At 44.4% G+C, this 15831-nt stretch overlaps 1 protein-coding gene across 1 annotated transcript in view; it reads right to left on the minus strand.

The window, feature by feature from the left end:
- TSPAN32 (tetraspanin 32) overlaps positions 1 to 15831 on the minus strand; it is a 533947-nt gene that overhangs the window by 466946 nt on the left and 51170 nt on the right. Inside the window, exon 2 of the mRNA XM_086957707.1 lies at positions 14637 to 14751. Coding sequence (XP_086813833.1) covers positions 14637 to 14751 — 115 coding nt within the window. The remainder of the gene's footprint in view (positions 1 to 14636; positions 14752 to 15831) is intronic.

Here is a 15831-nt window from a genome sequence, read left to right on the forward strand (position 1 = left end):
CTACAGCTGATATCTACAAACACATCTAGGCATATGAAATGCTATGCATTCGTCTCAGGAAGACAATTACTCAGGCAATTTTACAGACACTGTAATATCCTTAATTATAATACTAACAGTAGTAATCATGGCTCTCGTGTTTTTAAGGTCAACAGACACATCTCAGTTGCTTTTTTCAGTGTATGATTGTTGCTTCTCGCCTTGTTTTGCCTGTGAGACAAACCCAGCCACTCATTTTACAGTTCATTCATATCCCCACTCACTGAAGTTACCCCTTCCCCTTCAAGCTTGGCGGTGCAGAGTTGTATGCTTTATATACAATCGAGTGGTCCAGTAGGTTAAATTCATTCATCGATCTGCACACCCTAGATAGTCAATCACACTGGGGTGTGGCAGTCAAGTGCTTGAGGAAGATCTTCGCACGCACGCCGTTGCTGAAGATCTGACCATACAGCAGACCGTTCCTCACAAGCCCACGCGGAATCCACCGGTTTTGCTCACACTGCTAGAAAATGAAGAAATATAGGGACAGTTCCCTCAAATGCGGAGTGCTCACGCACGAGGCAAAAGACAGACAGTGCTGCCTTGAGAAGGCCCATTGATTTATTGAGTCTGAGTCGAAATGTCGACATACTCACAGGGTTGTCTTCCACACCGACGTCAAATGACGATTCTGTGGGGGCATTGTACTGATTGGTGTATTATTTTGTGACACCTTGCTGTTCGGGTGAATATATGTAAATACAGTAACACACTGAGCATTTTATCGCACCTTTTGTGCACTATTGAACGGCAGCTGTTGTATTATGGAATTTGAATAATACACTATTCATCAAAATACTGCGCCTGAGTGTGACTGATTATATAGAATGTGTGGATTGCTGAATGAATTTAACCCACAAAACCACTCAATTGTATACATCTGATTTGACCCACATTCATCTCTGGGTTGAAGGGTCTGTTCTTGTTGTTCGATATATGTAAAGAGTTTTATGGTTTGATATTGCCATATTTAGATGTAAAATCGTGACATTTGTGACAATTTCTGTTGAAAAAAGCAAATTTGCAGAGAAAAAGCCTGCATTAATTTTTCATCTTAGATAGATTTGATTATACTGAAAATGATCTCTCAGTGAGGCTAAAAGTGTTTTAAAATTCTCAGAAATACTTAGCACAGTCATGAGACGGCACCATGAGTCATCCAAGCTTCAGGCTATGTTCACTGGGGACATTTCTTGATATGTTATACCATAACAGGTTTTATAACTAGGTATATCCCAGGTGTCACCCACTCTCCACAATTCGAATACTATTTGTTATATATATGTTTCTTACAAAAACCCAAATCGTGTGCAGGAAAATGGTTAATAAGAAACAGAAGACCAAGCAATTCCACAAATGCCTGAGTCGACCTGAGCACAGCCCCGGATAACCGTATGGTCCACAGGTTATAGAAAATCTTGCACCCAGCACGTATGAGCAGCAACCATGTTTGGGGGTCAGGCCAAACCGGTGAATGGTGTTTACCGTGTCATAGTATGTCATAGTATGTATGCGCTATTCACCCATGCCTCTTTCTAGAGTAAGCCAAGGCTGGTCACCCTGCATGCCCAGAGAGAGTCAAATGACCATGGCCAGTAGCCTGGTTATCCAATCGGAGTGCAGCATTAATGTGACCTTGTTACAGCAGTGGTGACTGAGAGAACCCGCACAGAGTATACTCCCCAATACCCAGTAGCTGCCACTCGTATTCTATCCAATAGCTCATGCAGCACACACCCTGCAGCGGATCTCTTGCAATTCCCATACAGCTGGGCTCTTGTGACTCTCCCAGCAGCACATCTGTCCCTAGTGCAGCAGGTGCGGGGGCACCGAGGACCAGGGGTCTGCATGCAATCATGGACCCTACTGATGCCCAGCTTTCGATTCTTTGCAGAGTGGTCAGGGGGGTTTCATCTGACTTGCGTGCTTTAGTTGTCCATGGCACCCTTGCTAAGCCGCTCTTTTTCAAGTGAGCGGCCACACGGCTGTGGCCATGCAAAACCTCATCAGCTGGTCTTTTACAGCTCTCCCCATCTGACCTCACACACCTGATCCCTCACAGCTCTCCCGCTGCTGACCTCTCACAGTTGTCCCTCAACTCATCCCTCACAGCTCTCCCTTTGCTGACCTCTCCCAGCTCTCCTTAGTCTCATCTCTCACGGCTCTCCCGCTGCTGACCTGTCACAGCTCTCCCTCCGCTGGTCTCTCACAGTTCTCTCTCAACTCATTTCTCACAGCTCTCCCGCCGCTGGTCTCTCATAGTTCTCTCTCAACTCATCCCTCACAGCTCTCCCTCTGCTGACCTCTCACAATTCTCTCTCAACTCATCCCTCACAGCTCTCCCTCTGCTGACCTCTCACAGTTCTCTCTCAACTCATCCCTCACAGCTCTCCCTCTGCTGACCTCTCACAGTTCTCTCTCAACTCATCCCTCACAGCTCTCCCTCTGCTGACCTCTCACAGTTCTCTCTCAACTCATCTCTCACAGCTCTCCCTCAGCTTAGCTCTTACCACAGTTCCTTCATATATTAAGTTTTTACAATTTTTCTGCTGCTTAGCTCTCTCAGGGACATATTATCAAGGGGGTTTATCTCCGCTTTTTTGGCTTTAAAAGCCAAGAAAGCGGAGATAAAATAATCTCCTTATTACCTAGCTGTCGCTATCACCAGTTAGCGACAGCTAGTAGGAGATAGCGACCATCTTGGGCCCCACTTTGCATCTCAGTGATATTTATCACTAATGACATGCAAAGTGGGCGTGCCAAGATGTTAGCGACTGAAAACAGTCGCTAACATCGCTATCTCCTATTACCAACTTTTGGAGATATTCGCCCTAAGCGCGATTATCTCCAAAAGTTAACACCTGCCCCTGAGCAGTTCTTAGCCATGTTATCCAATGGTAGGTAGCTCGGTAATGCATGAATATCGCTGACTTTTCAGCAATATTCATGCATTGCGGCGATTTTTATTGTATTTGCGATAAACCTTGGTGTTAGAACTGGCTATTTCTGGTAGGCTAAGGCTGACGCCATAGCCAGGCAGAAACCACCATTCTAGTCAGGGCAAGGAAGTCACACGCCAAGATAACCTCTGCTCACCCCCTTGGTAGCTTGGCTCAAGCAGTAAGGCTAAACTCGGAGGCAATGTGTAAAGCATTTGCGCCAGCGCACAACAGCAACAACATACTAGGCACACCACAGAAGAGACTCCACACAAGGTTATTATAAAAATTACTTTTGTATTGTAAAAACACATCAGATAAAATCACACATATACATGGTGCCAACTGGCACGGGCAATATTCACAGGGATTATGTACACAAGACAGGGCCACAAGGGCCACTGTCATTTCAGATATAGCACTTCTAGATAAAATGTAGAATATCAAATCACTTCTAGAATAAAGAATAAATGTAACATAAAATAATAATCAAAGATAACCACCAGTAACCACTGGTAACAGGAACCAGGACCTTACTAGGACCACCTGTACTAAGAAAGAAGAACCACCTAAGTATCACACAGCATTAGGGGTCTAAGAAAGAATACATTACTCATGATGCAATAAACCTACATTCAGAGGAGTAGAAAAGACAACCACCTAAGAATAACCACATTTAGGGGCATAAACCAGAACACCTTACCCATGATGCATGAACACATTCAGAGGAGTAATAAGGAGAAACACATGATGACTAAACATTCAGAGGTGTTAAGAATAGAGCACATGATGCAATAAAATCACATTCAGGGGTGCAGCGCAAGAAGACACATGATGACTAAACATTCAGAGGTGCAGCGCATGGAAAGGAAGACACATAATGCATAAACATTCAGAGGTGCCATAACATAAGTCAATAGCGCAAAAACACACAGTAGGCAATTACTATTTAAAAGCATAGAAATCACATTGCGCCTACACTACATAAGCCACTACCTGTGGCAGTCCCTAGGCCAACTGGCCTTGTTGGGGCAAGGATGCCCTGTGTCCAATGTCAGGGCGCGCTGCCATGCAGCGCCAGTCCAAAGTACAAAAAAAGCCTAAATGTGGCAGGTGACCACAAAGAGCTGGGCACCTGGGCATCGCAATAAAATAAACCGCGACAGGGTCCTCACTGACCCTTGGGCGCAAGCTGCGCCATGCTGGAGCCACACAGGCTCTGGGACACATATAGGCCCCTGGAGCCCTCTGGCTCTTCAAATCACGTAGGGCACCTCGAGCCTCTCTGGGCCCGTAAAACAAATCTGCCCCCTTAGAGCCTCCATGGCTCTGAACACAACGATAGGGGCAAGGAGCCTCTCGGGGCTCTACACGCGTTGGGGCGACCCGCTGCCAACCGGGGCCGCCCTTGAAGCTCTCATGGCCCCCCCACGAACAAGGGGCACGAGCTCGCGCTGCTGGAGGGGCGGACACCGACAACGTGTCCCGGCGCCCCTCCTCTCTTCTGTCCCACTCACGGTGGAGTCCCCTACAGGGGGACTCTAACTTCTTAAAAATGCCCCCAGGTGCTGGAGCGGCCCGCTGCCAAGTGGGGCCGCTCTTCGCAGTCACTGTGCCTTCAGCAGGCACCAACAGTGGCCCACGCGGAGCCCCCCAGCCCTTCAACTCACCGGGCTCTCCTGGGCGGGGCTCCTCCGGGCGGCGGCTTCTTCTTCTGTGCAGCGCAGGGCTCCTCTTCCATCACGGAGTCCCGCCTGCAAGCTCAGCTGCTCTCGGCCTTCGCGTCGGGGCTCTCCTCTTCTCCGGTCTCCCTCTCAATCACGGGAGACCGGCAACATCATCCAGGTCACCAGCAGGGCTCTCCCCAAGACACGGGAGTCCTGCTTACACCGGCGCCGCCATGCTCCTTCGTCGCCTCACTTCCGCCCCATGGCAGGCCCCGCCTTCGTCACGGCCGGGCCTGCCTGACTTCCGGTTTCGAGGGCCGCCAATGGCAGCGCGGCCCTCAGTGGGGAGGCGGGTGCAGCGCCTCGGATCGCCGGGCCGGCGGCGGTGATTCCACGAAGGTAATGCCGGGTGGGCTCCGGCTTCAAAATAGAAACGGACAAATAAGCGGCAAGTCCGCGGAAGCGCTCTTAAGCGCTATAATCCAAATACAGCGCGTTCCAAGCGCTACAGCCATATGAAGCGCTCATAAGCGCTAGGGACAACATCCAGCACTCTCCCAGCGCTACAAGGACCAAGAAGGGTTTAAAAATAAAGCGCTCCCAGGCGCACTCAGCAGCAAAGTCCTCCAGGCACTTCCAGGCTAGCATAAGCCTTGGCAAAAGCAAGCCAAAAGTCCTTCAGCAGTCCAGGACCTTAGCAGTCCTAGGAGAGGGAGCAGCATAGCCCCCAGCACACAAGAGTCCTCCAGGAAGTGCAGCAGGCAGGGGGACAGGCAGGAAGAGTCCCCCAGCAGTCCTCCAGGCATCCAGGGGCTGGGCAGCGCCCGCCCCTGGTAGATTCAAGTCAGAAACAAGAACATTTTGGAAGGGGATACAACCCCTTCTTATACAGTGCAAAACCTTTGAAGTCCTTTGAAGTCCTTTGAAGCAGGCAGTGTGAGAACCAGCTGGACTGGTTTAGAGGGAAGTCCCCTTCAGTATCAGGGACAGAGGTGTCAGTCGCCCAGCGGGAGGTGGAGCCAGCTTTGTAGTTACACAGGAACAGCCCTTCACTATCAGGTGCCATCTCCTCCCACTTCCCTGGCAGCAGATGCTGCCTTTCATCCATGGGCTGACTTCAGACAACCTCCTGGGCTCTCCAGCCCCTGTCATCCTCAAACCAGACAGTCAATCCACAAGCAGGCCCATGCACTCTGGGCCAGGCTCACCAGCCAATCACACGCTAGCACCAACTTACACAAATATTCCAACTTCCAAAAGTAGTACTTCTAGACTAGACACAGTCATGCTGCATACATCATTGTGCAGCATTCATTCTCACGAGTTCTCTCATACCAAACTCGCCCCTGCACTCCCCACGCATCAGGAACTACCATGGGCATACATATTCCCCATTCATTCCTATGGGAGGGCAGGTCACTCACCATTCATCCACAGAGAGCTCAAGCACTTTACACTGTACCACAGTGAAAAAGTGCGCAGAGGCCTAAAATCACCAATACCAGGTTCCATAAATAGGCTAGGAAAACGCAAAAAGTCTAGGGGTGAACCTGCCTAATGGGCCGGGTCCAACACTTGGTAATACCAAGATTTATTTGCGGTAAAAATCGCTGCAGCTCAGCGGTAAATTTTTGTCTCTAACCAAGCAATAGCGATAATTATCGCTATTGCTTGGTAATATGCCCCACAGTTCTTACACACCTGAGCTTACAAATTTCCCCCTAGGCTCGGGGTCCCTATTCCTCTGAGTGTAGCTCTCATGCTCCCTCGTCCCCCTGTCTCCCTCTCCACCTCTCTGTGGCCTCTTTACCTCTCTCTGTTCACCCTCTTTGCAGTATGCCTCTGCCTAGAGTGGGATTTTAGTCTCTGCAGATGATGCACCAGCTCTATCTGAATGTAATTAATTTTTGAAAATGCTTTACTAGCCTTTCAATTAAAAGATTTGATTAAATAGTAATACATATATGTGCCATTTAATGTGCTCCTTAAGCTATAAAAGTTTAACTGAGTACCACTCAATAGATCAATCAATCCGTTGCTCTACTCCAATCAATTACGCCAATCCAATGCTTGTCAAGCTAAGGCTAATCGTTATGAGCCTCCCGTCTAAGATCAGACTTGCAAAACAGTTCAGATCACTCTCGACGGAGATCTGAAAGCACAGTAATTTTAACAATATTTTCACCATAAAGTCTATTCAACTGTGATACCGCGACTAGGTAGAAAAGTATCTGTTGTACATCCTCCATGGTAACCTCTTCTCCCAATTGCCCCCTGACTTTGCACTTTGTTTATGATCATTTTAAAGTTCCCCCTTCTTTTCAGGCCTATTGGTGTCTGTGTAGCAGGGACCATTTTATGGTCTGGGATGTTGAGTTGCAGCACTAAATCTAGCCTTTAGCATTAATTGATTGTAAGTCGAGGGAAAGGGGATGGAGCTAAAAGTGTGAATTCACCAGAAAAGGACAGCAACAACACGTGTGGTACTTGTTGATCAACATAGGGTCGTACAAGTTCCCATCGATTGGTCTTTTGGATTTTTAGTTCGTGGCTGAACGTTGCAGAGGTCTTAACTTCCCGTACTCAATATTAAACTCGGTGAGTAGAGGTCAGACGTCACTCTTCTCCATTCTATGAATCCTCAAATCGCTAAAGTCTTGTAACATTTGTTTCAAGGAGCTCCAATGTCAAAGTCTCTTCTCTTTTTGTTCTCTTGTTACTACTTATCCTCTGCCCCCATCGCTGTCAGTTTCCAGTACCCACAGCACCTCTCCCTCCTCCCTCTTTCCATATTCCTCCCCTTGCCAGTGTCTGAGATATGAAACTCACCACCACAACAGCACACTGGCTCTGCGTGCTGGAGGCGAGGGCCCTCCTTGTGGGTCTTTGTGGACGGCAGACACTTTAATCTCTTCAAACATGCCCTCCCTCTCTTCCTGACTTCACCACAACTCTAACTGAAGCCAGCTGAACTGTGAGACTGGACTCCCCTCACAGAATAACACATTTAGTCATCTCACTGTCACGAGGGAACCTCTAGGAATGCGAAGTGTGTAACTTGCAGGGTGCCTCAGGTGTTTCCCACTGAGTACAGTCTGTACCATACAGAATGCCTGGTGTGCACCTCTGACATGCTATTTGTACAGAACACAACAGGTACACTTGATAGAACAGCGCTGCCTCACTTCTCCGAAATCCACATCTTTTCTTCACAGGGCACCTAATGTTCCCCTCAAAAATGCCATATGTGCACCACAATGTTGTTTGTGCTTCCCAAAAAATGCTAGGCAGGTACTTTCCATCACTGTCGAATTCATAATTCTCAGAATACAACCTTAAACCCTGTAAATGCTTCAAGTGTACTTTACAAATATGCCCCCACACAGAGCGACATATGTTTAGACCACAGTAAGGTATATGTGACTAGAATATGCATTTTTGAAGAATGCACTTTAATCAGATAGTGCATAGTATTTACTGTTGAGTGAAATGCGCGAATCACACTAGCATGTTATGGGCCCTTTTACATAGCATTCAAGCCCATCACAAAGGGCTATGCTGGTTATTAAATGCCCTCTCCCAGCTATGTTTTAGGCCTGGGTCGCGGGACTAAAACAAGCTAGAGGGGTTATTATGGGATTCTAAACTTCGTCTCACCGAGAGTACAATGTTGTAGCATGTTGAAGCAGAAAGACAATCACTACGTAAGATTTTTGTCAACTATTATTGACCCTCAGACATTCCATTGTCTTCATTGGAGCTTCCAACATTCCATTGTTTGAATATGGAATGTTTCTGAACTTTTCAGAAATTTGTGGATAAGATATTTGGTTATGGAAACAAACATACATCACCATCTAGAATCGAAGAATGCAAAATTGGTACAGGCAGCATGGGCCACTATGGATACTGTTGTGGGTTCGGGGAACTCCGAAAGTCTTACACCCCAAAACTTTACCTCAACCGAATGCCCACAGGTTGAGACAATGTGTCTCCATGATAAAGCACCTACCAATACATAAAAAATAAAGTTAATTAAATAGACGGCCTCCTTCATTAACAGCGGAATACATTTGGAAGATTTATTACAAAAACTCAAAAGATGTGGTACAGAATCAACATAAGGTCATTGCAATAAAGGATCATAGCAAAAAGGACATACAGAATTAAGAACAAAATCAAAATAATTATATGTCCAAAATGAGCAGCAAAATCAATAGAGAAACAGACAGCATCCCTAGTAGAATCGGAAAGTCTTCTATCGCACCCCAAAAAATCAAGGGTTTTTATACGAACTCTTCTCAAAGAACAGAATTGAAAGTACAAAAACATCAGTCAGCAAATGTATCTATCACCTTATTAGCAAACTATAACAAAAGTACCAGTGCACATCCCTTCTAGTTGCTATAATATATAGACTTTTTTCTGCAACCACTTGTTGTGAACCTTCCCACGTACATTAAAGATACTGGGGATGTCCTAAACAAAATTGGGGATGTGGACTGGGTTGATGGACACTAGTTAGTCACTTTAGATGTATGCTCGCTATATACGAGCATACCCTGTGACAAGGGGTTACTGGCAGTATGTCATTTTTTGGACAGTAGACCCATTGAGACCTATGCCCATTCAAATATGCTGATGTCAATGATCCAACTAGTACTTGCGAACAATATATTTTTACATAATGGAGAATGGTACCGCCAAATAAAGGGTGTGGCAATGGGGGCGAAATTTTCTCCCTCATTGGCTAATCTGTACATGGGATATTTTGAATTGATCCACATATGGAGAAAATGTCCAGACAATCTAACGGAAAATATCTTATATCTAGGTAGATATATAGATGATTTACTTATGTTCTGGACTGGCAGTAGAGATGAACTCGACATGTTTTTTGAACACATAAATGACAATCCGTTTAACCTTAAATTTACAAAAGAGCAAAGCATGTCTCAAATCAATCTTTTGGACATTTCTATTGTGGTAAAAAACAACAAACTACACACTGTTCCGTATAGAAAGGACAACGCATGTAACTCTCTATTGCATGCTCAAAGTGCACATCCTATCTCACAAATTAAAGCTATCCCCTATGGGGAAATGCTTAGAATTAAAAGAAATTGTAGTGATGAGGAAAGAGTAGACATAGAACTGAGAGCGGTGGAAAGGAGATTCCTGTCCAGAGGCTATAATAAGGAAACAGTTACCAATGCAAGAGATAGAATAAATAAAATAAACAGAAGCTCACTGCTCAGGTATAAACAACACAAACCAGCTAAGCATAAAAGAAATATAAGATTTATAACACCATACAGCACAGTGAGCACAGATCTCTATAAGATATTAAACAAACATTGGCATCTGCTGTTGGAGGACAAAAGTCTACATGAGAAAGTAGGACAAAACCCTCCATCACCTTCAGCAGAGGCAGAACACTAAGACAGGAACTGTGTCCAAGCTATATTCCCCTCATTAAAAGTACAAAACTGGTTGCCCACGGCTCCCAAAGGGTTTTATAGATGTGGCGGCTGCTGCATCTGCTGTTTTGCATTAAACAGGACAATCAATTTCAGATATAATAGCCAAAAACTGCATACGATAAATCAATTTATTAACTGCAACACCACCCATACAGTGTACTGCATAAAATGTATATGTGATTGGATATACATTGGCAGCTCTATAAGGCCGTTAAAAGAAAGAATACAGGAGCACATCCGTGCGATACGTAACAATAATATGGCAATATCCATTTGCAGTGCATTTCAATATGAAACATCAGCACAATGAGTTACATAGGATCAGATTCCATGGAATCGATGTAGCAATGGCAGGGAATAGGGGAGGCAACCGTGAACGCAAACTGCGACAATTGGAAAGTAAATGGGTAATCTCACTGAGAGCAGTGGAGAAGGGGGCTAACATTGATAAAGAGATGTGTGAGTTTCTGTAGAAAAAGAATGATTATTATACCATGTTTGACTTATGTTCTGAGATGATCAAGTAGTATGAAATACGAAAACCGATGGTGTAATTTATGCAATAACTCCCTTGAAATGTGCCTTCTGAAAGGAAATATGGGCGAAATGGTATAGCCTATGTAAGCTGAAATTGTTTGGTCAAGTTACATTGTTTATTGTGCAACTGGGAAATTCAATGTAATTAATCTTTTTTAAATAATTGATTTATTAATTTTTTTTTGTATGTTGTTTCACTCACAATCAGTCAAATACATGAGAAAGGAAAGATGAAATGCGATCATTTTAGGTTTATACATCTTTTTCACCTCTTGTGAACAAGATTACCATGAACCTGTATGGCTTACAAGAGCAGGTCTTTGACACTCTAAAATGGCCACTATGGTAAGGGGATGTGGTTGATACAATTTGTTGGATAGTCCGTCGTCACTAGTCATGTAAATAAATAGGAAGGGAGATGTGAGGGCTGCTGCTAAGGCGAATGTTAAAGAAAGGACTCCGCACGAACGCCATAGCAACACGCCATGGCGGTAAGTTTAAAATTCAGAGTATGCCTTTCTCCGTTAGTTAGAGAGCGTTATGGAATGCCAGCATGTGCGTTTATGAAAGAATTGGCTAACAGCCTTTTGAAATGGTATTGGGGTGCGGCACTCTCCATGTCGGACTGCCGAGACTGCTGGGTGTGCCGTTCTTGATTTAGTTAAACAGGGAGTGTAACTCCACATGCCGCGTCTTGCGCCGTTAATGACTGTGACGCATAATGACATACCAAAAGTGTTTCCGACAAGAGTGCAATGTTACTAAAATGAATGCGGCTTAAACGAAGGAACGTCGCAACTATGTTGCCTTTAAAAACAAAGCTGATTCAGAAAAGGGGGGGGATTCAGAAAAGGGGGTGGTGATGAACAGAGTGTCTGAATTAAGCAGACCACTCTTACCCAGTCCAAAGATCAGGGCTTGATCCATCACCATTTTTTAGCTCACTGCACCATCCCAGCTCAGAACTCGGCTATATGCAAATTAGTCTGACCCTGGCCCCGTGCATCATGGGAACAGGGCAGACCAAACTACCAAGCCAATTCTTATACTGGGAAGGAAACAAGCTACCGGGGACCGGTTTCTGGCATTTCAGCCGTCGTCGGCCCGGCTTGCTTGAATCCTGATGGTGCAATGAGCTAGGGACTCACATCTGAGTATACCCTTCCACGCTTATGGTGGACAAAAATGATTCAGAAAAGGGGGTGGTGATGAACAGAGTGTCTGAATTAAGCAGACCACTCTTACCCAGTCCAAAGATCAGGGCTTGATCCATCACCGTTTTTTAGCTCACTGCACCATCCCAGCTCAGAACTCGGCTATATGCAAATTAGTCTGACCCTGGCCCCGTGCATCATGGGAACAGGGCAGACCAAACTACCAAGCAAATTCTTATACTGGGAAGGAAACAAGCTACCGGGGACCGGTTTCTGGCATTTCAGCCGTCTTCGGCCCGGCTTGCTTGAATCCTGATGGTGCAATGAGCTAGGGACTCACATCTGAGTATACCCTTCCACGCTTATGGTGGACAAAAATGATTCAGAAAAGGGGGTGGTGATGAACAGAGCAGACCACTCTTACCCAGTCCAAAGATCAGGGCTTGATCCATCACCGTTTTTTAGCTCACTGCACCATCCCAGCTCAGAACTCGGCTATATGCAAATTAGTCTGACCCTGGCCCCGTGCAAAACAAAGCGGCAGGCGGGGATAATAATGTAACAAAGTGAAAATATATCGGAAAGGGCTCTGCTCACGTCTTCATACTTGATGAATCGTTTGCATTTACTTCCTCACTATAATTGAGAACATGTTCAAATTCCTGGTTGCTCTTAATTGATCATAAAGGACATTGATGGTCCATGATTCGATTGTAATATGCACGAAGATCACCTTAAGCAGAAACTTGCTAAATGTGATACGATGACACACTGTAGTCATATTTATTACCAAATGCTTATACTTTTCTTTTTGGGTTATAATATTTATGCTCAGCCACAGTAATTAATTTTGTTGGCGTTTTTAACAACAATGGATGATTCTGAAGAATTAATAGTTATATAACTCTCAAATAGAGTTTTGAATTACTGATAAATAGTTTTTAAGCATATTTAATATAAAAAAAGTGTTGTTTGTATCTGACCAGAAAGACTAAACAAATCGTATGACAAATACTTTATTACAGATGGAACGTATCAAGGCTCCATGTAATGTGCAATAACCGGTTCATTAACTAAAGAAAGGATCTTCGACTAATGCTCAATACGCTTAACCTATGGTGCATAAAATAAAAGGCCTAAAGGTAAGCCCAGTACTCACACTTGCATTGACAAACTAGCACGATAACAGCTTATTGAGGCTACGCACAGGGCATTAAAGCTAATTAGATGTTTCCATACATTTTCAGGATCAATGCTCAACAGGCCACATAACAATCTGACCTCTGCAAATATATTTTGCTCACCAAAGTATATTCTTGGTAAGTGAGACCACCGGGTGTTTGAGCGATAACTATGTTAGTCAAAAATCTGTGTACGGTCGGATACATCGTTTTTAGTATTTTCACCACCAGCTGACCTTCCATATGTAGTGACCACATTGGAAACTATCCTGTATAAACATGTACTATGTAATGGTTCAAGACATAAGACTGGTCTATTGTACATATTTGTTCTATATGTTTTGGGTCTAACAACTTGCAGATGAATGTAATATAGGCTTGCCAGTAGTAGCTAATATGGACATGATGAGGGCACATTGGGAGTCTGCATATTGGTTCATGATGAAACAAACAAAAATATTGCTAATGTGGCTTTTATACATTGAATTAATTCTGTGATATCCACGTTGGTGAGGGAATATGAACATGATTAGGTTACATTAGGAACATGTTTTACTATTTCGTGGTTGAATAGATAACCACTGATGTGTAAGGTGGCTTTTTTATACTTCGTATCCTGTTTGTGACATCCTCTTTTGTATGTAAATTACAGCCTTGAAAAAGCCCGCAGAGGGCGAAACGCGCGTCGGCTGTGACGGTGTGGCAAAAGAAAGAAATCACTAATAAATGGACATTGAATAATAACGAACATTGTGCATGTCTTTTTGAGGACTACAAGGAGAGTGGGAGAAAAAAAAGTGTTTTGTGACTGTCGTGGCTAGATGCCATTTGGATTATAGCAACTAGAAGGGATGTGCACTGGTACTTTTGTTATAATTTGCGTATGATATTCCGTCTCACCTTGAGTGAGTAGGATATCGTGGACTGTTGCTTTCAGGTGGATAAGCACGATACCAGTATAGCACTCCCACAGAGTGTGTCTAATTTACACCATTTTGAACTCTCAACAAGGGAAATATTTGTTTGTAGATGTGCTGATCAAACAAAGCAAATCTACCGTCTGTCCGTTGCTGTTTTACCTTATTAGCAAACCACAATACAGGTTTATTAAGCATCATATTGGCTTAGCACCTCAGCACTATCCCACAACATGAATATTAACTCTGCCCACTCAATATTAATGTCATCCGGAAATGGTATGAAAAACTAGAATTATGAACAACAGAAAACCATTATGAATGAATAGGGCACAGCAAGCAAGTGGAAGGCCCTTAAAATAAGATGCCTGTTTGTGACCAAGCTAGGAAGAACACTTTGAGACTATGAACAACAGCAATGGAAAAATACATTCATGCCCCTGCTTGACTGTGTGCTGCAGAAATAATGAACAGTGAAATGTGCAGGGGGAAGACAGGAAGATATCCATTTTAAACAAGATGGTTACTGGGCCTAAATAGAGGCCTATTTAACAAGGGTCTGGAAAGCACACTTATACATCTCATCGGAAGTTTGTTTCACAAGCAGTAGCACAATATCAGTGTGTACATTTTCAATGGAGAGTAAACTATATTCTGCTCGTTGTTAATGATGCACAGACATATGAAAGCACAAAACTCTTGAACACTGTACAGACCTGCACCGTGGACGGCTTGATAGAGATTCTTTGCTGAGGGTACATTGCCGATCACAGTGAACTGACCTCCGCTGTGGGTAACGAGGGCCAGGATGCAGACTGCCAGCGCCAGGAGCTGCAATGGAAACAGTCGACAGCTGTCACTGAGCCAATCACCATAAGGCAACAGGAATAACAACAAAGGAGTTCAGAGGCCTGAGGGTCACGTGACACGAAGAAGGCTGGATTCAAAGAACATTACTGGGAAAGATATCCTTAATGGGGAATCCTTGTTTTAATGTGAACCATGAAGTTGAGACTGCTATAACCTCTTAGCTGCGTCGAACGTTCAGCACCCAGTGCTGAACGTTCGAATAACGAGCGATGGCCCGTCGGCCAACGTTCGTGCGTAGCACTGGCAAGGTAGTGCTCGCGACTACCGTTGGCCGAAGGCAGCGCTTAAGGGCTTAAAAGGATTTATTGTTTTGTGGCGATTCAGAGGAAAGATCTTCAAGGAAGGGCTATAGGAAGAGAGCCCTGGGTGGAACAGTGGAGATCCACTCAAAGGATTAATATGGAAGAACAAACTGTTGTAAATAGAAGTCTGGAGCCGGGTATAACTTAGGTTGTTTTATTCAAGATAGATTTCAGGTCAAGTCTTTAAGATGGTAAGATAAAAGAGACCCACCAGGAGTGACCTGCTTGTCACTCAGCCTGCCTGGTTCCAACTGACAGTTGTCACCAGGCTCAGCCCCCAACACTCCATGATGTCACCGAAGGTTCTAGTGGTGACATCATGTGAATGACAATGAAATCCCACAGGCAGAAAAGAGACAGGCTAAATACAACACATCTCCTTTCTTTAGGGAAATCAAAAAGATAAAATTAGAATAGGTAAAATTAGCTTTGATGTACCCCTCCATATAAAAGTACACAGTACACTAAAAGTACACAGTACATTCTAAAAGATAGATCATTGAGACTAGAGTACACATGGATTATAAAAGTACATAACACTCATTCTAAAGAGAGAGTTACTAACACATCCCAAACAGAACTCGTCCCAAACACAACTAGTCCCATCCCCTTTCCTTGGGAAACACAAACACAAATTGATTTTTGTGCTAAAAATAATGGAGTCCACTTTGCTCCGTAAAGGGGGGTACAACCTTCCCCGTGAACTACAGCTTGGAGTAGCCATTGCTCCGCCCCCAAT

This window comes from Lissotriton vulgaris, chromosome 2_1, assembly GCF_964263255.1.
Source record: "Lissotriton vulgaris chromosome 2_1, aLisVul1.2, whole genome shotgun sequence".
Classification (NCBI taxonomy): Eukaryota; Metazoa; Chordata; class Amphibia; order Caudata; family Salamandridae; genus Lissotriton; species Lissotriton vulgaris.